This window comes from Olea europaea, chromosome 21, assembly GCF_002742605.1.
Source record: "Olea europaea var. sylvestris chromosome 21, O_europaea_v1, whole genome shotgun sequence".
NCBI classification, from domain to species: Eukaryota; Viridiplantae; Streptophyta; class Magnoliopsida; order Lamiales; family Oleaceae; genus Olea; species Olea europaea.
The window spans coordinates 17532173-17555730 of NC_036257.1; the positions used below are offsets into that span (position 1 = coordinate 17532173).

The window sequence follows — 23558 nt, forward strand, 5'->3', positions numbered from 1 at the left end:
TTTTTTATATTATTTCTTTTTTTTATTTATTTAAAAATGATGATAAATTAGTCATTTTATAATATTATAATGGAGAAAATTAATGATAAGGACATTTTAAATAAAGAAATGTCGATTTGAGTGTTCAAATGTCAAAACTGAAAGGATGGGAACTATTTAAGCAATTAAAGGAAATGAAACAAACATTTGGAATCAAATTATACATATTTAACTGAATATGAAGGAAAGGACCAATTTTGCAAGAAATGTTTAAAATGAGAGTGTAAATGGAGATAGGGACCATTTTTGCAATCAGTACAAATGATAGGGATGTTTTTGCTAATTACCCATATATCTAACACCAGCTGAATTGAATTGATGTAATTTAACATGTACACAATTATAGATGATATTTTCGTTTGAGCTAAACTGTTAATTAATCACTACATGCATAGATTGTGACATAATTATGCCATGTCTACATCGATGGAAATGAAGAAGGGAGACCGTTGATTAGTCAGCATTTTCATATTCCCGTCATTCTTCGAGCATAGTCTTGACCTTATAATACTTCAGATCTTCTAATTGGATGGTGTACCTCGTATTCAGTCATTATGCATTCTAGCCTCTTGGATAATCAATGCTCTGCCGTAAATAGCTTTTACTGTGTAACTGGATTATATCTGCACTTGCAGAATTTGCTGACCAAGGCACCTAACGCTGTATGGAGGAGCTTAGACTCAGTTCATCCTGGAAGCCAATCTCAACACAATCTAGCATCAGCAAAATCAGAATAATGTCTATTAACTTATACGCTATTATAATTGATATTTTCGTTATGATAAACTGTTAATTAATCAATACAAGTATAGTTATCAAGAACTAATTATTCCCAGTCAAAATCGATGGAAGTGGGTAAGGGGAATAGCTCCAGACATCATAGACTAGTCAGCAATTTTAGACTTCTCACATTCTTGGATCCATTCCACTCTGATGGTCCATTTAATTGTCCTACTAATATCAGTGAAACAGCGGTCTAAGCATGCAAAGAAATTAGAAGCATAATGTTGACTTTGTATTGCCAACTGAATGCAGAGTCTCTAATGGCAATTTCTCAATTTTCACGCGCGCTTGGCTAACGAATAAAAACCTTGGTCCGCTTTCGTTCTTTCCATTCAATAACCCATTCCAAGTCAAGAGACTAGGGTGTTCATACTGGACACCTTATAGTCAATCAGTATGCTTTGATGCTTCTGTGTATTTCCTGTATTATTATATTAAACAAGAAAAACAGAAACAGGCAGACAGGACTTTATCCATGAGAAAACAGAAAAAAGATTTCCCCTTTCTTTTTGTCTTGACATTTTTAATGTCCATCAAGACATTTTCCAGTGCAACGGATACTATAACTACGACACAAATCCTTAGAGATGGTGAGACCCTCGTTGCATCTGGTGGAAGCTTTGAATTGGGATTTTTTAGCCCTGGAAATTCCAAGAATCGATACGTGGGCTTGTGGTATAAAGAAATAACAGTTAAAACTGTAGTATGGGTCGCCAACAGAGAACTACCACTCATAAATACATCAGGAGTCTTAAAGGTTATCGAGCCAGGACTTCTAGTTCTTTTAGACAATGCTAATGGTCGCATCATATGGTCCACTAATACATCACGAAGTGTGAAAAGTCCAGTTGCAAAGTTGCTGGACTCAGGAAACCTTGTTGTAAAAGATGCAAACGATGCTGACCAGGGGAATTTCCTATGGGAGAGTTTTAATTATCCAACTGATACAATTTTACCAGGGATGAAATTCGGTTGGAACCTTATAACTGGGCTAGAGGTCTATCTATCATCATGGAAGAGCAATGATGATCCATCTTCAGGAGATTTTACATATCACTTTGATCCTACTGGTTATCCACAACATGTCTTGAGAAAAGGTTCTGCTGTACAGTTTAAAACTGGACCTTGGAATGGACTAACCTATAGTGGGACGCCAAACTTGAAGAAAAATCCTATTTTCAAATACAAAGTAGTTCTAAACAAAAATGAGGCGTATTATACTTTTGATCTCCTGAATAGATCAATTATTTCAAGGTTTACATTGAGTGGTAGTGGTGTTGGACAGCGCTGCATGTGGGTTAACCGAACGAAGGAGTGGGTTGTCTACATTACTTCTCCAACAGATAATTGTGATGTCTATAGATTATGTGGTGCATATGGTAGTTGCAATATTGCAAATTCTCCTGTTTGTGGATGTTTAGATAGATTTCAGCCTAAAGATCCAGGAGGATGGGAAAATGCAGATTGGTCGAATGGCTGTGTTCGCAGAACTCCCTTGAATTGCCAAAATGGAGATGCATTTCTCAAGTACTCTGGTATTAAATTGCCAGACACACGATATTCTTGGTTTAATGAGAATATGACATTAAATGAATGTGAGATGGTGTGCTTAAATAATTGCTCTTGTATGGCTTATATTAACTTGGATATAAGCAGGGGGGGAAGTGGATGCCTACTTTGGTTGAAAGACCTGATTAACATCAAAGAGCTATCCGAAGGAGGACAAGATATCTATATTAGAATGGCTTCTTCTGAATTAGGTAAAAATTCGATAGACAAAGTTTAATCTATCATTAAACACATTTATTGTTTTCTTTTTTTCCTTTATAGACTATCTGTATACTTCTGACTTACAAAAAAATCCAATTTATTTATATATAGAATTTGCAGACATAAAAGGAGGGAAAAGAGAAATTCTTGTAGTAAGTTTGTCAGTGTTGATCGGATTGTTTCTGCTTGGTTTGAGTCTGATGCTCTATCTTCGAAAAAGGAAGAAAAGTAACCACATACTTAGAGAAGGAGGTAAGCAAAATCTACAGTTTTCTACCAGAAACAATTGGAGAAACCAAGATTATCTATATTCTAAAACCGGAAGCCTTATTTTTCTTTTCTCAATCAAGTTACATCCAATTCATTGCTTATGTTTCAGGCAGTCCAGGACACAACTGTACGGATAATCACAATTATGGAAGTCACAACAAAGACATAGAGCTACCACTGTTTGACTTGTATACAATAATTAAAGCTACTGATAATTTTTCAATTAACAACAAACTTGGAGAGGGTGGGTTTGGACCTGTTTACAAGGTAATATGAGTTTTTTTGTGCATACATGGCATACTCTACACTGGGGATTGATTCTCTCAGAAGTTATATCACGTCTAAACTTTATTGATTTTTAATTGACACAACAAAACACGAATGCATCAATGCCATGATAAGTCACATGTGAAATTAGATTTCCGTCGTGCAAAAGGAATGTCTTTTACATGTACAAATTCTCATATAGGGCCTGCTGGAAGAGGGGCAGGAAATTGCTGTAAAACGGCTATCAAGAACTTCCCTTCAAGGACTTGATGAGTTCAAGAATGAAGTTATCTATATAGCTAAACTTCAGCATCGAAATCTCGTGAAGCTTCTAGGATGGTGCACACAAGGAGATGAAAATATGTTGATTTACGAATACATGCCTAATAGAAGTCTAGACTTGATTCTATTTGGTAAGAAATCTTCATCTAGCATAATCAGCTCAATATCACATTCAATCAAGAATACGAGTTATATATAATGACATAAAAGAGTTTCATTAACATTTTTCATATGCAGAAGCAAAAAAATTAAAAAATAAATAAATAAATAAATTATATATATATCAAATAAATATATAAATAAATCTGATCAATTGTAAAATATGATGCACAACATTAGACTAATGTTACAGATGCATTTTCACACAATTGCGCTTCAAGATATTTGCTTGTAGATATTTGAATTGATTTTTAATTTCTAACTATCCAACATACAAATCATTCTCATGACAAAGAAAAACTTTTTGCAGATCCAGTGGGAAGTGCACTGCTTGATTGGCCTAAGCGCTTCCACATTATTAATGGTATTGCTCGAGGACTTGTATATCTCCATCAAGATTCTTGTCTCAGAATCATACATAGAGACCTCAAAGCTAGCAATATTTTGCTTGATTCGGACTTGAACCCAAAGATATCGGACTTTGGCATGGCTAGAAGTTTCAGAGGAAATGAGACTGGAGCTAACACGAGTCGAATAGTTGGAACATAGTAAGAATCTTAGAGCTTGTTTGGAAAGTATTTATAATTTTTTGTTTATAACTAGATACAAATGAGTAGTGGGTAATACTTATGGGTCTCACAAAAAGTGTGGATAAAAATTGGTTTGACCAATTTTTGATGGTTTATAAATGGTTTATAAGCCCTTGCCAAACATAATGTATGAAATTCTCTTCTATGTCTTATAACTTAATTGATAAATTTTGTCATGTAGCGGCTACATGTCACCAGAATATGCAGTAGATGGATTATTTTCGATAAAATCAGATGTATTTAGCTTTGGTGTTCTAGTGCTTGAGATTGTAAGTGGCAAAAGAAACAGAGGATTTTCTCATAGGGATCACCACCACAACCTTCTTGGGCATGTAAGTATTTAATGAAATTAGTACTGTTAGCACTTAGATCTAAAAATTGTTCTCTTAAGGAGTTCAATTGGTACAGGCGTGGATGCTTTATAAAGAAGGAAGGTATATGGAATTAGTTGATGCTTATCTTGGCTCCGTCCATTTATCAGAAATGCTGCGGTCGATCCATGTGGGATTATTATGCGTTCAACAAAGTCCAGAAGATAGACCAAACATGTCTTCAGTAGTGATGATGTTGGGAAACGAAGGAGTATTGCCTCCAGCTAGACAACCCGGTTTTTTCACAGAAAGAAATTTATTTACTGTTGAAAGAACAACTAGCAATAATGCAGCAAGTTCAATAAACCAAGTGACGGTAACACAGCTGGAAGCACGATAATGGAGAACATTGGTTACCTTAGTAGTGCTCAATTTTCCTTTCATTTAAAAAAGAAATATTTTTTCCTTCAGCCAGTGTGCTAAGCAGAGAATCTCCTCCATTATATACATCGGTTCTTCTTTATAAGTTACAACACTTATAGAAATCGGATGTAACATGTGTCTGATTGCTTCCTCCTAGCCCAAATTACAATGTCATAAAAATTCATGTTTTGTACCAGATTAAGACATTGTTGGCTGGTCGGGTTGGCTGTCTAGGTGTTGACATGTTTGTTATAATATTAAAATTTGATGAATCAAACAAATAAAAAAGCCTCTGTAAATTAAGCCATTTTTCAGCAACTCACAACCTCCAGGTGTTGCACTGTATGATTTGAATACAAAGGGATACATCTTAAATGATATATATTATAGCAGCGTGACTTGAAGAATGTTCAGGAAATTATTATGTATCCTATTGATGTTAAAATAGTAATTTTATTTGAATTTGTCTGAATATAGATATTTCTAGATCAAATTGAACGACTTGGACTGCTTTTTTATAATATGGTACAGTGAGACGAGTTTGGTTCGCAATTACAGATGAACGAGAAAATTTAAAAGAAAAAAAAATGAGTTGAAACATGGAAATGATCAGAATGTGTGATTCAATTTGAATGTAATCTAATTCAATTTTGGGATCTCAAATAAGACCATCAAAGGATTGGATGTAGGATGATTCAAATTTCAGATTAATTTCACATGAATCATATTTTACTGTGCTAACATTTTTCTTCAGTCACAATTCTTTTGTCGAGTCTATGAATTTAATTAAATTATGTTAAAACTTTCGCTAACTCTCTGGTTGTCCATGTTACTCCCCTGTTGAATCTCTATCTGGTTTATGCTCATTTACTTGTACTGGACCTATTAGCCTCAAAATTACAAGTTTCTTCATTACTGGAACCCAAAACTATGCTATCTAAAATGTTAGAGACAGCATAATTTTGTAAGAAAAATCTTGGTAACAATTAAGGCACTGGGGGAGCACTCGTGAAATTGGACAGAGGTTTAGTAACTCAGTTGCAAGTTGTGTTTGTCAGGTGCCACTACAAATGGAAATCAATTTTATTTTTTTTTTCCTTTTTTACCATTATACAAGTTTATCAATCAAGAATATGAATACCTATAATTAATTGCATGCAATTGCTTTCTCTCTCTCTCTCTCCTTTTTTTTTTTTTTTTTTTTTTTTTAAATAATTCTGGAATTGGGATATAACAGACCTTCGTGAAGAACAAGAATTGAACTAATCTTACCACGCAACATCTGAAAAGAATATTTTTCTGAATTTAATCAATATTTTAGCATATAAGTGATTGATTCTTCCATAATTATCACACTATTCGACCTCTCTATCTGCCTTCTAGATCAGTTACTGAGATTGTATATGTGTTGGCCTCTGATGCACCGGTTTTTTCATTAAAAGAACTCCTTTCCATGAAAAATCCAGGTTCCTTGGGTTCTGGAAGAATTGCTCCCTCCTCACTTCCTAACATGAAAAGCACAGAGGACATTACTGGCCTGTCTTCTGCGTGTTTCTGAACACATAGTAAGCCCACATGTATGCATCTCTTTACTTGGCATTCAACAAATGAATCTTTCAAACATTCATCCATTAGTTCCAAAGCCTTGTCTTCATTCCAAAGGAGCCATGCCTGTGAAAATTGCTCGAGTAAGACAAGTTTTGTTGCTAGCGAGAAACAGTATATGTGTATTATGAATTACAAAATGCTAACTTGGAAAGTGAAATTCGATTTGTTTGCGCTACTCACATGTCCTAAAAGGCTGCGATAGTGATCTAGATGTCTGAAACCTCTGTTCCTCTTGCCACTCACTATTTCTAACAAGACAACTCCCATGCTGAAAACATCTGATTTTACAGAGAACTTCCCATCAATAGTATACTCTGGAGCCATATAGCCACTGTGCAAATATATTGGTTATGAGATATTGTACAAACAATTATATGTTTTGCTCAAGTTAAGGAGAAACTTACTATGTCCCAATAACTCTTTTTGTTCTTGCAATACCAACACCCCCTCCAAGAATTCTTGCTAAGCCAAAGTCAGAAATTTTTGGATTCAGATTTTCGTCTAGCAAAATATTGCTTGTTTTGAGATCCCTGTGGATAATCTTTAATCTGGAGTCATGGTGAAGATAGAGCAAACCCCGTGCAATCCCCATAATAATGTCAAACCGCTTAGGCCATGTCAATATTGTCCTTCTTTCTTGATCTGTACCAAATTGAACGCTTTCTGAGTGTCAAAAATCCTTGAAACTAAAATTAATTATTCAAAACAAATCAATAAGATAAATGGTTTCTTAGGTCAAACCAAAAATAAAATTATCCAAGCTTTTGTTCTGCATGTACTCATAGATTAACATTCTTTCATCTCCTTCAGTGCAGCACCCCAAAAGTCTGACGAGGTTTCTGTGTTGGAGTTTGGCAATCAAACTCACTTCATTTTTGAATTCTTCAAGACCTTGTCTGGATGTTTTGGACAGTCTTTTTACTGCTATTTCTTGTCCATCCGGTGAGCTACCCTGAATATACAAATTGTTGATCTTATATATTTATACAATGTGCAAACTTGTACAACTCGTGAGTTGTGTCCATTACCCTGTAAACCTGACCAAAACCGCCTTCGCCAATCATGTTTTCGCTGGAGAAGTTATCTGTAGCAGCCACGATAGTTGCCAAATCAAATGAAGGTAAATCCAAGTCTTCAGTTTTCCTTTCTCCTGTGAAGCAAAATTTGCCTTAGGTTACCGTTTAAAGCTGTTCTCCATGTTAATTATTCATTCTTATGCAGTCTGGGTTAGTATTGTTACCTTGTCTCATTAATCTTATCTTTAGAAGTATTGCCCCCAAGATTATGCCACAGATGAGCACTCCAACAGCAGTCAACATGAAGATTAGCTTTCCAGGCTTTTTCTTTTTCTTATTCTTATCTGAATCATTGTCCGACTCTACAAATAAAAAGACCAGCTAATGTAATCATTCTTCACACATGAATCATGTTTTAATTAACTTGCTATCTATTGTTGCTGCTATATCCTACCATGAACAGGATTGGTCGATGTTCTTTTTTCTCTGTTCTGCCTTATGAAACTTGATTATAAAATTAGGCTGCATACTGTGACGTTAGCCTTTAGAAGTTCATACTAATGATAGCCAAGGATCTCCACTCTGTTCTATGTTAGACCTTCCTTTCCCACAGGTAAAACGAGTTTTCACGCTTTCAACAGCGGAAAGCTCTCAATTGAACTCAGGACACTTGGACCGTGTCTATTTATTTATATGAACATTTCATTCTTATCTATAATTAACATGAGCCAAAATAAGGTTTATTCATGAGTTTGTCACGATCTTATTTGTAAAACCTGGACCAGACCAGGTGGTCCGACTTTTAAACGAGGAACATGTGCCATTGCATGTCAACAGGTCGACCTTAGGTACCTTCATGGAATCAATGGTCGGGCCGAGTTTGATAAGTATTCATAAAGAACGTTACCTAAATATTCAATCCAACGTAACTTTCAGATTTAACAGCATGCCATATATTTTCCAGCTAAGATATGCATTTCTTAGAAACTAAAAGAGATGTCTTAAGAAGTTTTTACCAAATAGGCTTACCTAGTTCTGAACGTGGCAAGCGAATATGGAAGTTCAACATGCTATCTGCTCCAGGAACCTCTCTGATATCAATCAAATCCCCATACCACATCAGGCACCCAGTGACTCCATCACCTATAACCGGAGTAGCAAAAGCTGTACAAGAACAGCTTTGGGAACACTGTGCTTGACATACATCAAAACTCATATTAATGTTCAACTGAGACTGCAACCTATCAGGAAAGTTGGCACCCACCTTTTGAAATCCATCTCCATTCTGGCAATCCAGTGGCCTAATTCTAGAGCATCCACTCGACCAGTCTTGTACATTCCAATCCTGTTGAGACCTGGGTGAGAATCCCTTCAGACACTCGCATATTGGTATTTTATTAATTTTGCAGATAGCGTTAGGACCACACCGACCATAATTGTCACATGAATCACGGGGTATTGTCATAACAAGATTCCACTCATTTTTGCCCTCGTTCATCATATAGCGCTGCAGATAGCCTGATTCGTCTAGAGTTAATCTTGTGATGGATGAACTGTTATCATATACTAAAACCCTGTCTTTATTTAATGCCAAGTTCGGTTTAAAAGGTACTGTGGGAAAGAAAGGGAGATTACTGAAGTAATGCCCATTCCATGGGCCACTACGGCATCTTTTTACCTGCTTGTTGTAGATCACAAGTTCAACAAGGCCATGATTTTCAATCCTGTAAGTAAAATCTCCAAGAGATGGATCATCAGTACTTCTCCAAGAAGTCAAATATCTATCTTGTTCGGTACCAGGGCTGTCTACCATCGCCATTCCTGGTAACCTGGTGTTACCAGGGTAATCAAAACTCTGCCACATGTAGTTTTTTGGAGAAGTTCCATTTGTGTTGTCTATTAGTACAAGGTTTCCAGTGTCTAAGAGCTGTAAAACTGGAGTTGATGCAACAAACGACAAATTTGACGACCAGATAATTCTTTCGCCTCTGCTGAGAAGTAAAGTTCCATTTCTGCTTATATTCAAGATTCCCTGTGAGTCTGTAATGGGCTGGTTTCTGTTTGCAGCCCAAACAACGATATCCGGGGTAGTTTTATACCATATCCCTAAAAACCTGGCATTGAGCTTACCAGGGGAGAAGAATCCCAGCTCGAACATTTGGCCCTGAGAAACTAAAGTCTGCCCATCGCGGATTACTTGATTTGCAGAAAGTGTATCTACTGCTAGAGAGAATTTTAGAAACGCTAAAGCATAGGCAAGAGCGCCGAGAAAAGATTGGGATTGCGCCATTTTCTTTTAGAACTAAGAATCGAACGGATTAATGTGTACATTTAGATGAAAGATTTATCATTGATGATTAGCTGACGATGAATGAGAACGTGCCATTATTGTCTTGAAGCATTATTTTGAGCATGATGATAATGACCATTTTCCATGTAATAGACGACTTCGATGACATTAAAGACTGAAAAGTCAAAAAGTTTTGTTTGGAGGGTGACTATGATGGGTTTAAATTTTAAGTGATTAGTACTTATGACTATCACAAAATGCGTGAAATTTTTGATCGATTATATACAGATTATAAACCGTGTCAAACAGGAGGTTATTTTCAATAACTTAAGGTCAATTTCATTAATTCATTTCACACCTTTCAATCGTGGCAAATACTGGAGTGATCAATTTTTTTTTGTCAAGCACGTTTTTTGACTTTGCTTACAGCCAAAACTTTGGGTTTTTTCCATGGAAAAAATGGTAATGAAGCTTCTGCTTTGAAATTAGGCAACGTACGTGGCTACAATAGGCGGAGTGTGGTCCTCTTAACCTAACAAAACCACTAATAAACATAATCTAATCTCAAACAGAAAAACTCAAGACGGATTTTGGCACTAGCTAAGATATGATCTTCACAATTGATCCCTCACAATTGGAGTCCAAAATTACTGCATCAAATTTGGCATCTGAGGTTGCGGGTTCATCTGCCTCAACCATGTTAAGACCACTGAATTTGCTGAGGGCGGTAGAAGAGGCTTCGATCAAGTCCATGGTTCACTCAAAAGATTGCAGCAAGGAATTGTTTCTGGTGAAGGAGATGCATCTGCAGTGATTCCAGACAATGGCAAACTCACCATAGATTCTTAATCCCTATGTTCAAGATTGTTGAAACTGTTTCCAATTCTGATTCGAACCAGCGAACTATATTTTTACTCCATGAATACGATTAATATTTTATGCTATTGTTGATACACTTCTGGAATCAGTTTTCTAATAATCCATCGAATTGGTTGGTGCTTGTATCGATTACAAATTCCTATTCTTCTTTATGATATTCACCAAAAAAAATTCATGATCTACATTAAAAGCAAAAAACATACAACAAAAACCAGGAAATATTTCAGCCAAAAATATACTCCAAAAACATACAATATATTTTTTTGTTAATGTAGATTATGAATTTTTTTGGTGAATATCATACCTATTTTTGTTAGAATTAATTATCAAAACCGTCAATATTTTCTTGTTAATGTAGATTATAGATCAACTATGGAAAGAATTGCAACAAAACTCAAGTATATTGCAAAATGTCTTCAAACGTTCCATGTTCCAAAATTATTTCGTAGTATGAAAATGATAATAGGAAAGCATTCCTAAATATCGAGGACGGATGATATCAATTTTATGAGTTTAGTAACTAAAACTCAACCACCCTAAAATATAGTAAGCAATCAAATACATCTTTAAAAGTATAGTAAGCAATCAAAGATGTCTTTCAAGGTACAATTAGCAATCGAAGAAGCTTTTTCTTACTTGACAATCTGGTGTTTTGTGAGTCACGTTGATAAGTGCAATTTGTGTATTTATCTATATCGTATTATTAAACTTTTACGTCGTCAAATTATTCATTTTTATCTAACTTAGGTTAATTTTTATTTTGACAAACCCGTTTGAAGCATTTGGAAAAGGATGAAGGATTAATTAGCTATTTGATGCAAAGTTTGGAGATCAAATTTTATAATTTGAAAGTTGAGGACTTGGAGAAAATAATTGATTAATTGGGCCTCAATTGGAACTTGAATCGGAAGCAAATTTTACAATTTGAATGGATTTTCAATTGGACTCCAACTTAGAGGACTTGGGGGATTAATTCTAGGGAAATTTTCATAAGTAAGATTTTAAATATCACACATTTCAAAATTAAGAAAACAAATTTCAAACTTCAAAAATTAGATTTTTATTAAATTTTATTTATGATTTAATTAATTAATTAATTATATTTATATCACGGATTTATACAATTTGGTCACAAATTAACGATTTAATTAACATCTTATTAATTTTCGGTCACAAATCAGAAATTTTATGTTACAAATTATTTTACGGCCACAATTCAAAAAATTTATAAGTCGCAGTTTATTCATCAGTCACAAATCAAAAAATTAATGAGTCACGATTTATTCATTGATCACAAATCATGAATATTATAAGTCACAATTTATTATACAGTCACAAATTATCGATCACAGATTAATAATTTTTAGGTCACAAATTATTTATTAGTTACAATGTATATTATTTATTAGTCACAAATTAATCAATTTAATTGGTCACATTTAACCAAATAATTTGTGACCAACACTTGTGATCACAACCACCGACCCGACCACGACCACCAAAATCACCACCGACCACCACTGCCAGATCCACCGCGCCAGACAGCACCTCCACCACCAACAAACACCATTACAAGCCTCCAATAATACCTAGCACCTCAGAAAACCCATCACCACCGCACCATACCCTCCACCCACCTTGCAACACCACCACAAACACCATCACCTCAAAAACATTGCTGCACAACACCCCATCTTCACCTACCACACCACCACCAGCACCTCCACCCATAGCGACGTGACGCCACCAACTCCGACCACAAAGATGCAACAATTTTTTAACAGATGCCCCAATCCACAACCATTAACACCACATTCACCTGCTGCCACATCGAATCGCCGACTACAACCATCGAACCACCATCTTCCCACAGTCATGAGTCGATTTCCACCACCACAACCACATCTACATCACCTCTAAAAACCACCACCACCACATTCACCCTAGATATCCACCGAATTGTCGACTACAATAGTCGGACCACCATCTTCCCTACAGTTGAGACTTGATTTCTTCGAGTTGTTGATGCCCCCACGATCTCCACGACCACCACTTGCTACAGTTCGCGGTGCTGCTCGACCATGTTCCGATGGCAGCTTGTTTGGCGATGGTCGATTTGTGGGAATGACCTTCGGTGGCGGTGTTTCTGGCAAAGAGAGAGAGAGAGAGATAGAGGAGTTTCCTGTGAGAATAGAGAGATAGAGGGGGTTGAGAGTGAAATAATTAGGGTTTGAAAAATTGTTTTAATTTTTAAATATATTAATTAATAAAAAAAATTCTGATTTCTGAAATATTAAACATGGCATCTTATTTAAGAAATGGGAATTTCAAATCTATTAGAATCTATAATTTCCACTTAATTCTATATAGAAACAAATTAATTGGTGGGCTGGAGATATATATATATACATACATCGCGTTGGCAGCTAGGGGAAAAAAATGAAAAAACATTGAAGGAAGGCTAGAGGCTATTGGTGAATTATATATTCATGGCAGCCAATTGAAGGAAAGAGGTAGAGAATCTTTTGGAGACAAAACCATTAATAAGGCAGCCAACTTGGGGAAATTCTGGAAGAAAAACGGCGGCTGAAATTGGATTGAAAAAGGGCTGCTAAATTAATACAATTGCTGAGAGAAAATAAACAATTGGAATTTCACTCTTTTGGAGTCAACAAAACCGGCAGAAGGAGGGGACAAATCAGCAGTTGGATTGAATTATTTTACATATAAATTAAAGTAGCTGCTTGGGGAAACTGGATATATATATTGGAAGGAATCTACTTATACATGCATAGCGAAAAATTAAAAATATTTTGATTCCCATCGAGAATCCTTTTTTGTTTAGATAGAAATCGTGATAAAGATTGTACCTTTGAAGAATTCTGTAAACTTTTTGCTTTTCTTTTTCTTCCTACAATATTGATTCGTCATTCACAACTGTCCAATTGTCCAGCCTCCAACGGTGATTCACATAGAGAACAAAATTGCAACTACCAGGATTTTCTCCTTTTGTGCTAGCAAGAATAATTATTAAAAAACATGTGAGTTTAAAACCCTAGCAATGTAATTATATATAAGCCCAAACGGGTTTGATCCAGTCCGACCCAATATTTAATTAATCCATTTAATTAAATCCGATCCGTGAATTAATTAATCCAATTAATTAATTCGAGCCTATAAATAACCAACCCAATTAATTAATTTATCCAACGATTGTCAAATTAATTAATTGACAAATTGCAATCTTCCAATTCTCTTTTATGTGTGACCCATCAGGTTCCCGATCACGATACCTAACGACGTAAAATATTATTTTGAACTAATCAAAATTGATAAATTAAAACACTCTTTTAATTTATCACCAATTCACACTCACCGTCCCAGATTGACATCTAGCAATATGTCAGGGCAATATATGTGACGAGGAATATCATATAGTATGACAAAACCAAACTCGTTCGTTTACCGTGAAACTATAATCCCTTCATCAATATGATCCGATCAATTACGAGATATGGAATTGTGTCAATCCTGACTATCGATCATAATTTTTACTCCACTATTAAGTCAATATAAGTCGAAAACTCTTTTTCGACTTATAAGTACACATTGGCCAAGGATTTCGTTATCGACTTAATTGAATGAAACGCAGATCATAATCTCCTACTATCTAAGAGTGATGAATCATTTATTGATCAATCACAACCTTCATACGATTCTTGACATACCCGATGTCGTATTAGCGGTCCTTTGCAGAGCAACATCCAACACCGCTAAAGTATGACTGTCCTCATATAAGGTACTATGACAACCTCACGTCAAAGGACCAATTCCACTACCGAACGTTAGAGATTAACCATTGACACTCAGATAGTTATCCATGTGAAATCTCTCGACGAGTCTCCAATGTTTTGTTCTATAACAAAACATCAACGTATTCATTTAAGTGTCACCACACTTTAACTTGTGAGATCAGCTACTTACTTCACAAGTAAGAAATGTCACACGTGATGGTCTATCCGTAATAATGATATCCGTATCTTGTTATTACTTACGACCACGGACGATTTAAGATTCAATCAATGTAATTTGTATCTCACAATCACAACTCCTTGTGATTAACAAATTACGAAAATTTGAATCTACGGACTTTATTATTTATTTAATTGTCTATTAATTAAATAATAGATCTGCCATTAAATTGTATTAATTATATATCAAAAGTATTTATATCCAAAGTTGATTGGACCTAAGGTATAATACTTACATATATATGCAGAAACATTGGCAGAAACTGGGGGAGGAATAGAGAAAAGAAGCCATAGAAAAAGACGGCTAGAAGGAGGAGAATTCGACTGCCAATTGGTTGAGATTATACAAACATTGGGCTAATTTTTTATTTTTTATTTTTACCGATACAACACACGCAATTGACTAGAAGACACGCTGAAAAGATGGCTTTTGGGAGTTTAATTACACGCCAATTGGGGAAAAATATATCTACCTAGACAAGCCTCGCACGCGCAAAAGTGGAGAAATTTCGTGAAGTTAATCATGTCCCGTCAAATTTCGGTGACTTCCTTCCACTTTTATTTATTTAATCCCAACATTAAGCTAGGCTAAATATTTTCATGTATTGGATGATGACAAAATTATTTAATTTTTAGTTTTAATTCGAGACCTACGTTTTTATGTTAATTCTTACGTTGTGATTCCATTAATATGCCTATTTATATTGTTTTAGTGTTTGCGCACCATTAGGACAATAAGTTGCTTATTCGTAGTGTTGAAAAACTCACGGTAGATAGAACACTGTTATTGGAACACATGAACAATAAATATTAAGAATAATATTTGTGGCGTGTGCGATCTTATGTAATAATCCTAAATATTAATGCATGTTTGCCATATGAAGTCAGACTAGGAATAGGATCGTTTCATGGTAATTTTTAATTTTATTATATCTTGGGAAAGAATAATAAATAATAATAAAATTATCGATCGTCACAACTGCATATATTGAAATAATTATTATTGGTTCAGAATTAGAACTAAGAATTGATAGTGACGTCAAAAATCCAATACGTTCACACATTTGAATTTTTAACCAATTTTAATTATTTTCACAAGTTTTAGTTATAAAAATTATTTAGTTATTCCTTTGATCGTCTTTTAGTTACAAATACGAATTTAAATATATCAAATATACTAAAATTGATCATTATTTTCTGTAGGACGATAACTCTCTCATCACGATTATTACTTGTACAACAAACTCGTACACTTGCAGGATTTTGACGAACACACACTAAATATGCATCATGTCTATCATATCATCAATTCCTTTAGAGTTGAGTAAAGGATGTCATGTCAGTGATAACATCCAACATTTTTATAAATTCGGTGATCAAAACTTGATATGTGAAAGTTCAATGAGCAATGAAGACACATGCATGATTTCAGTGATTATTGGGACAATTAACTTAGTTTTTGAAGAATGGTAAACAATCACGAGCTTAATTAGAAGTTTCAAGAAAGAGCAAATTAATCATTTTCTTGATTATTTTCTACTTAACCTTCCAATAATTTAACAATTTCATTCAAAAATTCTAATAAAAGAACGTAAAATGTTTGCTTATCATATTTTTAAAAAAGTAAAAATATAACAAATATAAAAGTGTGACTAAATAATTACCTTGTATTTTAAACCGTGTCAATAGAACTTGATAATATTTACTAATTAATATAAATCCTTGTTTGGTGAGAATTAAAAACAGATTATTAGTAAATTTTAATAAAAGTTAATGGCATGGGTGATTGAAAAGTTATGGATTTCATGAAATATATAATTTAGATTAATTATTAAATTTGACTCAAATTTTAATCCCTACCAAATATGGGCTAAAGTTGATGATAAGAATGCAACCGAAAAAAATAAAAAATAAAATAAATAAATATTAAAGATATAAGTTTAATAAGAAATAAGAATTGGGGATATTTAATATAATTAAAAAACGATGCATTTATTTAAAAGAAAAAAAATTGATGTCAATATAATTATCATGTCGACTTTCAATTTATTTTATTGAATTGCAATAATAGAGAAAAAAAAATGTAAAATTCATTCCTCTATAATATCTTAGAGGTACGTAAATCCATTCCTTGTTCATATATTGACCTTAGAAATAAGGCTTCTAAATTACTTACTTATGGAATAATATTGAGCCCTGTTTGGTGGGGATTAAAATCAATTTTTTAGAAAATTTTGATACAAATTAATGAAATGTATGGTTGAAAAGTTGTGGGATCTATAAAATATGAAGTTGAAATGAATTGTTGACTTTGACTTAGATTAAAATCTAGGTTATTCGTACAAAATTAGGGCTGAATTTATAGTATCCAAATATTTTAAGGACAACCTCTACACTAGTCTAAAATTAAACTTTAATTCAGTATAATATATTATTTTCAGGTCTATATTGAGAGTAGAAATTTTCTCCAAGTGCATATAATAAGTAGAAAAAAACTGGGCAAAGTGTCAACACTGGTGGACGTGCCGGAGTGGTTATCGGGCATGACTAGAAATCATGTGGGCTCTGCCCGCGCAGGTTCGAATCCTGCCGTTCACGCTTTTTCTTTTTTTTTTTTTTTTTTTTTTTTTTTTTTCTTTTTCTTTTTTTCCTTTTTTTTTTTAGCTGCCCTTTATTTGCATTGGAAGCCATTTGAGCAGAAGGTAGTTATAGGAAAAAGGTCACTTAAAACTGATATTTTTCCATTTCCTTTTACCCCAAAGAATAGTAAAAAAATAACAATACAAAGAACGTCTTATTTTCGGATAAACAACAAATTATAAGTTACATTAAAATTCCTAAGAAAGAAAGGGCAACATTTGTCGTTCGTAGATGCCATGCCTTGAAATATTTACCAGTCGATAGCACTTAAATGGAGATTTATAGAATCGTGGTGCCTTTTACTTGATCCTTGACGATCGACTCTTTTGAGATTAGGTGCACTTTTACTTGCCGATCTCGTCATCAATGTTGCAATATTTGATAATCTTTATGGTACGACGAACTTAGGACGACGTAAGAAATTACAAATTGCATAAAAAATTCATGTTATTTGTACAATTAGTTAATCAAGGGCCAAATGCACACCACCTTAGCATATGTCAAACAAATGTTTAAAGAAACAATACGTACAAATAGCTTAATTGTATAAATTAAAGGAGGAAAAACAAAAAAGCTGATCACAAAAGGAGTCTGGTAGATTATTACTGCTTCAACCAATCAAAATAGGGTTTCAAAAAGCTTTCGCAGCCTTAGTTTTACTGAGAGTCTTCTGCACATTTACACTCATTACAGATTTGTACTGTTTTATTGAAGTAAGCTGATAAATACTTATAGGCTGCTATGCTGGTACTTATAATTACTAACTACTTACTGCTTTTTTTTTTAGCATTCTATTTTTATATCTTTTTCAAGATTTTTTAATAGGTCCTGAAGTGGATTGCTGACTCCCAGTTAAAGAAAGTTTTCAGAGGCATTCCTTGTGTTTCAGCACTTACAAGAAACAAATAAAATCTATTTAAGGAAATGCCCTTCATCAGAATTAATTTCTAGGGTTTGCAAGATTGAAGTACGTACAAGTTAAGCTTCTGTAAATCATGTACTTAGTTCTTGAATGGGTTCTAATTCACAGTTTATTATTAAAGATTGGAACTTGGAAAAATTTATTTTGTAGAAATGTTTTCAAATTGGAAATCGACACAGATTGCTGGCGAAATAAAAAGCGGTGTACAATCACTCGAATTCCTTCAAATGCAGTTTATAAAGAAATATTTGGTGCAAATAGCCATGGGTCAGTTGAGGGATTGGTTTTAAGTCATTTTCTTGTGTAGTAGATTAGGGTTTTTATTTTCTTTAGAAACGAGAACTACCTAGGGTTTTGATTATCGGTTGGTTGTTTTCCCTCTTTAATTATTCGATATTTTTAAATAAATCAGTGAATATACGATTCTTGATATCACGGTGTTGTAGAATCATTGACGTGATTTTCATTTTTCGCAAGAAAAATGAACCATCTTCTTTGCTTACATTATTTTTCCTATACCGTACTCGAGTATTCATTTAATTGAGACCTTCCACGGAGCATGAACTACTGTTCTAGCTCTTCTAGGAAGAATTCGATTTAAAATTATGAAAACAAAGTTTATGGCTGGCTATATTTCATAGTAGTGATGAATCAATGCTGTGTTCTATAAGATTTTGATGAAATACTTGTGCTTTGAGAAGAAAAATCTTAAGCTAATGAACTATTGATTTTTAACCTAGCTAGTTATCAAAGATTTGCAATTACACAACCCTTAGTGATTAAAAGCCACTAAATGGCAGTTTGGCAAGGCTTTAGAAAAATCAAAAGTTGTGTTTGAACCTGTTTCGATAATTTTTTTTGCTTTTTCTACGGGAAAATATTTTAGAGGAAGCCAAACTATAGCAACAAGTAGAAGCAGAAGCCTTGTCATCAAAAGGGATATCAAATAATTTTCTCATAAATAATTTTTTTTTATTAATACCACAAACCCACAATTCATATCCATCATTCTCAGAAGAAAAATTAATGAACTCATGAATAACAAAGATCAGAGACTGAAATTCAGAAATCAGAACATGTATGGTTCCATTTTGAAGGTGAAAATAGATTGAGAAACAAAAGGGTAATCAAAAAGCAGTGTTTAATTTCTTGATAACATAACTTTCACATAAATGTGAAAAGACAAACTGCTAATAAGAAAGCTTAAGGGACAGATCAAGAGAAGTGGATGCATCAAAACCAGTTTCTCTTTCTCCATCTGCATAAGAAGAAGCTTCTGAATTAACCCCCAAATTCATCATCCCAACTTCATTGTTACTAGTGCTTCTACTTCCGGGAAAAAATTCATATTCCATCAACAAAGTTCCATTTCCTGTACTTGAATTTCCCTTCCTGTGAAATGCCACTACCTCCACACCCTACAGTTCATAAACAAAATTTATATGTCAAATCTTTGGTGTTCTACTATCGCGATAGAATAATAAGTTCAATAAGGCTCACCGACTGGCAATTGCGAACCGAATAACAGGCATGAGGGATGATTGGTGCTTGTATTCCAACTTCTTGATTTTCTTGGTTCATACTTTGATTATCTCCAACATTTAATCCTAAAAAGTCACAGTTACCCGTTGGAGACATCTGCATATACATGCTTGATTTTGCTCTACTGCACCCCGAAGTTTCGCCATTAGATCTCTTCTTCTGCAAAGACAAAAAAAAGGGGGAAAAAATGAAAAAAAAAAATGAGCCATGGCGTGTTAAATTTCAAGATTATGCTTGAAAGTTTTTGAGAAGAAGGGGTACCTTGTGACAAAGATTACAGTGTTCATAGTAGTGTTTAAAGCCATTTGGTGCTGAAGAGAGCTCTTTCGAGTTCTTCGATCCCCCAACTCCAAACGGATCCACTTGAAACTGTTCTTGAAAACCAAAGAAACCCTGATTCTGGTTCGAGCCCATATGCCCAACACCCCCATTCACAGTCCCAAACCCACCCAACTTTGCAAACTGCATAGGAACAGAATTAGGATTCATCAAAGCGAGATTAGAAAGAGAAGATGGATTCATGGTTAGGGTCTGGTTAGTGTGGTTTTTTAACCCTTCTTGCGCCCTGAGCTTCTCAAGCTGAGCCACCCCCATGCCTCTCAGAGGCTTCTTATTTTTCTTGCCCATGGCCTCATTACCTTTCGTCTTTCTTCTTCCAGTACTGTGTCGTATTGGCTGGTGATCATCATCTTCAGGCAAATGAATACTTGTTTGTGGGTTTGTGTTTGTGTTTGTGCTGTGATCAGAGGCCATGAATACAGTAGTAGCCATTGATTGTACACAGTGAGAGAAGGGCTTAGAGAGATCTAGAGAGAGAAAAGAGGCAACCAACCAGTCCAGAACTAGGAACAGCTGAGAAATGCAAAATGGGCATAGGACATGCGTATATATACTGCTTGTGTTTTGATTCTTGAAGCTTTTTGTGTGTCCATAACAGCAAAGTTGATAATGCCACCTTTATTTTCACTTTTACCAGAGTTGTTGTTCTTCTGTATTTTGTAACACTTTATGGTTGGTATGAACCTTTGTTGGAAAATGATTAATGAACATTCAGGGCCCACACGTTTTTAAAAGTCGGAAAGTTACTTTTAAAGTTTAAAAATTATCTTTGAACATTATTGAATAATCTTTTGAAAATATTTTGTCTAATTAGAATAGTCGAGCTTTTATAGGAAATTGATTTAAGAACACTCTTTTATAGGACGCTGATTTAAGAAAACTTACTCAAAAAGTAAAAAATAGAAATTGAAGCTTGCCAAACTGGCCTTTAGACTCAACGCAAACATTTTTAATTTTTAAAAGAACCAAAAAGAAAAGGTTGATCATACGAGAGAGAATTTAAAAGGAATAGAGTTGACTGTAAGTCATTGATAGCTTTGGTCAAAAATTAATTTTTTTGTAAATTTTGATAAAAATTAAAAAGCTAATAAAATTTGCGAGTAGCATGAATGCATGATTGAAATAAATTTTTTTTTAAATAAAAAATAAAAAATGGGAGCAAAACATGGATTTAGTATCTGTTTGAGCCTCATTCTCTAAATATTTATTTTTTTCGAACTTATTTTCAACCACTAATTCTTTCAATAAAATAAATTTTCTTGTAAACTCAAAAAAATTTCTCACTTTTTAGTTACATGTTCTACAAATAAATCATTAATATAAAATTTATTCTCCCAAAAAATTGACTCTAAGCCCCTGTTTCATGAAAAAAAAAATTCAGTTAATAATTAATTTTAACAGTATATTTTATAAATATTATAATTTTTCAATCACATATTTCATCATTTTTTATTAAAATTTACTAAAATCTAATTTTAACCTCTCCGAACAAATGCTAAGTAAATAAAATGTAGAACAAGTGAAAATGATAGGGGGATCATTTGGTGTATGCACAAATCACAGTATATTTTATAAATATTATAATTTTTCAATCACATATTTCATCATTTTTTATTAAAATTTACTAAAATCTAATTTTAACCTCTCCGAACAAATGCTAAGTAAATAAAATGTAGAACAAGTGAAAATGATAGGGGGATCATTTGGTGTATGCACAAATCCCTAAAATTTCATGCAGAGCAGACCATTATCTACCTCTCAGAACCACCAGAATCCATTGTGTCTGCACAAAATAATAAAAATAATAATAATAAAATAACATCCAAACACATCCTATCCTCTACCAAACAACCCCTCCACGTCGCTTTACCCCAGCCGCCTTATAATCTTTTCTCCTCTTACGAGTAAAGATAATCTACAACGCCAACCCAACCTAACCATGTGGACCCACACACAAGCTCGGGGGACCATTCTGTTCATCTTTTCGACTCTATTCTAACTTCAAGCTCTGTTTGGCCTCAATTTTAAGTGGCCCCCATATGTTGACGTGGCGGGCTCTGATTAATTTAGATCTTCACACATTTTCATGATTAGAGGGAGCTGGTGCACCGTACACACCCTACAAGAAAGAAATTTGAGAGATCTTACACTAAGTGGTTTTGGTAGGTCATGCTGTTTGGCTTTTGCACTAGTGACTCGATCACTCAAGTCTACAAATTATTTAAAAAGTATAAGATGGACTAAAATTTGCATTATCAATTTACTACTTTAAAAAGTAAAGAATTGGTAGCTCTTTTTTTTTTAATTATGAATTTTTATACCCATTTCCTGGTTTTTATTCTGTTAAAATAAAGCCCCTTCACGGTTTAGCTAAAAATTAAATTTTAACAAATTTTAATTAAAAAAAACGGACAACGAGATGTGTGGTTAAAAAGGTCATATAAATTGTGGGTCGATGAAACGTGTAGAAAATAAGTATAAAAAAGGAGTCAAATATGGACTGATTTGATCCTTTCTTGGAAATGTGCATGTGGAGTATGGTGGTTTTTTGTGCTAAAAAGAGTTTGATTTGGAGATAGAGAAGAATTATGAGGTCTATAACCTATACTCTATTGGCAAAGATTTCATGACAAGGAGATGCAACGAGTCCTTGTGCGTGTTTTCTAGGTTCTTTCCAAATGGATTAAACATGATAAAAAAGACAAAGATTCAATATAGTTAAATCATTCACCACTACCAAGATCTTATGGAGCGAATAACTAGTAAATGACTCCCCAACAAAATATATACGATGATTCACGTACTCGAGTGTGACAAAATTTAGAATTACTGTATGCTCACCGTAATCTCCGTTATTTATTTAAACTTGAGAATTACTATGAAGAGACATTGGTAGAGTAATACAACGCTCAAAAAATAAAAATAAAAAACAAAAGTAATTTTGAAGGCATGAATCATTGTTTTTAAACATTAAACGAACTAAACCAATCAGATGAGCTTGAGAAACGCCAACCCTATAACGACATGAATTCAAGTACTTTAATTATACAGGTTCGCGAGTAGTTCGATACTAACCCATTCAAATCGGACAAGTTTGACATGGAATCAGTGACCTAAGAGTCGAGTCCAGTCGCAAACCGCCCACAGTATTTCATTGTTTTTGTTTCCTAGTTCCTAAACGAGCAATGTGAGCCACGAAAAATATCTGGTTCAGCTTGTCCCATGGCTCGCCTTCAAGATGGGACGAGTCAAGCTGACGAACGGCTTGCCCCACTTAAATCCCTACTTCAAAAATATACAATATTTCCATTCTTAATTTACCTTTTCTAAAAAAATTATTGTTATCCATGCTTTCCTATTTAAGTAATTCGATACAACTCCATAAGCAATTTAGAAA

General features: G+C 34.1%; 3 protein-coding genes and 1 non-coding gene across 5 annotated transcripts; 2 read left to right on the plus strand and 2 right to left on the minus strand.

Moving 5' to 3' along the window:
* Window positions 1–1179: 1179 nt before the first annotated feature.
* Window positions 1180–5181, plus strand: LOC111370969 (G-type lectin S-receptor-like serine/threonine-protein kinase At4g27290). Its single transcript, XM_022992894.1, has 7 exons — window positions 1180–2582; window positions 2704–2844; window positions 2972–3129; window positions 3332–3542; window positions 3881–4118; window positions 4342–4492; window positions 4569–5181. The coding sequence occupies exons 1-7, from the start codon at window positions 1298–1300 to the stop codon at window positions 4869–4871; spliced, it is 2487 nt and encodes an 828-aa protein (XP_022848662.1). The 5' UTR covers window positions 1180–1297; the 3' UTR covers window positions 4872–5181.
* Window positions 5182–6179: 998 nt separating this feature from the next.
* LOC111370970 (G-type lectin S-receptor-like serine/threonine-protein kinase At4g27290) lies at window positions 6180–10037 on the minus strand. 2 transcript variants are annotated; one of them, XM_022992896.1, is made up of 8 exons: window positions 8783–10037; window positions 8548–8707; window positions 7743–7880; window positions 7531–7652; window positions 7244–7454; window positions 6907–7144; window positions 6683–6833; window positions 6180–6565 (listed from the first exon to the last, which is right to left on the minus strand). In XM_022992896.1, exons 1-8 carry the CDS (start codon window positions 9806–9808, stop codon window positions 6263–6265), a joined length of 2349 nt encoding a protein of 782 aa, XP_022848664.1. In that variant the 5' UTR covers window positions 9809–10037; the 3' UTR covers window positions 6180–6262. The 2 variants fall into 2 exon arrangements, with proteins under 2 accessions (XP_022848664.1, XP_022848663.1); XM_022992895.1 differs by having other exon boundaries at window positions 8548–10037.
* Window positions 10038–17234: 7197 nt separating this feature from the next.
* Window positions 17235–17316, plus strand: TRNAS-AGA. Its single transcript has one exon. It is a non-coding gene; the product is annotated as a tRNA-Ser (tRNA).
* Window positions 17317–19371: 2055 nt separating this feature from the next.
* Window positions 19372–20761, minus strand: LOC111370332 (protein SPOROCYTELESS). The gene is made up of 3 exons (XM_022992005.1): window positions 20084–20761; window positions 19781–19981; window positions 19372–19698 (listed from the first exon to the last, which is right to left on the minus strand). Exons 1-3 carry the CDS (start codon window positions 20591–20593, stop codon window positions 19471–19473), a joined length of 939 nt encoding a protein of 312 aa, XP_022847773.1. The 5' UTR covers window positions 20594–20761; the 3' UTR covers window positions 19372–19470.
* Between the last annotated feature and the right edge of the window lie 2797 nt (window positions 20762–23558).

Coding starts and splice junctions, on each gene's coding strand:
- LOC111370332 (XM_022992005.1), bottom strand. CDS start 20,593: ATGGCTACTACTGTATTCATGGCCTCTGATCACAGCACAAACACAAAC. Junction 19,982..20,083: donor ACTGTAATCTTTGTCACAAG/GTACCCCTTCTT, acceptor TTGTCTTTGCAG/AAGAAGAGATCTAATGGCGA. Junction 19,699..19,780: donor CGGTTCGCAATTGCCAGTCG/GTGAGCCTTATT, acceptor TATGAACTGTAG/GGTGTGGAGGTAGTGGCATT.
- LOC111370969 (XM_022992894.1), top strand. CDS start 1,298: ATGAGAAAACAGAAAAAAGATTTCCCCTTTCTTTTTGTCTTGACATTT. Junction 4,119..4,341: donor AGTCGAATAGTTGGAACATA/GTAAGAATCTTA, acceptor TTTGTCATGTAG/CGGCTACATGTCACCAGAAT. Junction 4,493..4,568: donor ACCACAACCTTCTTGGGCAT/GTAAGTATTTAA, acceptor CAATTGGTACAG/GCGTGGATGCTTTATAAAGA.
- LOC111370970 (XM_022992895.1), bottom strand. CDS start 9,808: ATGGCGCAATCCCAATCTTTTCTCGGCGCTCTTGCCTATGCTTTAGCG. Junction 7,653..7,742: donor GATAAGATTAATGAGACAAG/GTAACAATACTA, acceptor TTTGCTTCACAG/GAGAAAGGAAAACTGAAGAC. Junction 6,834..6,906: donor AAAAGAGTTATTGGGACATA/GTAAGTTTCTCC, acceptor ATATTTGCACAG/TGGCTATATGGCTCCAGAGT.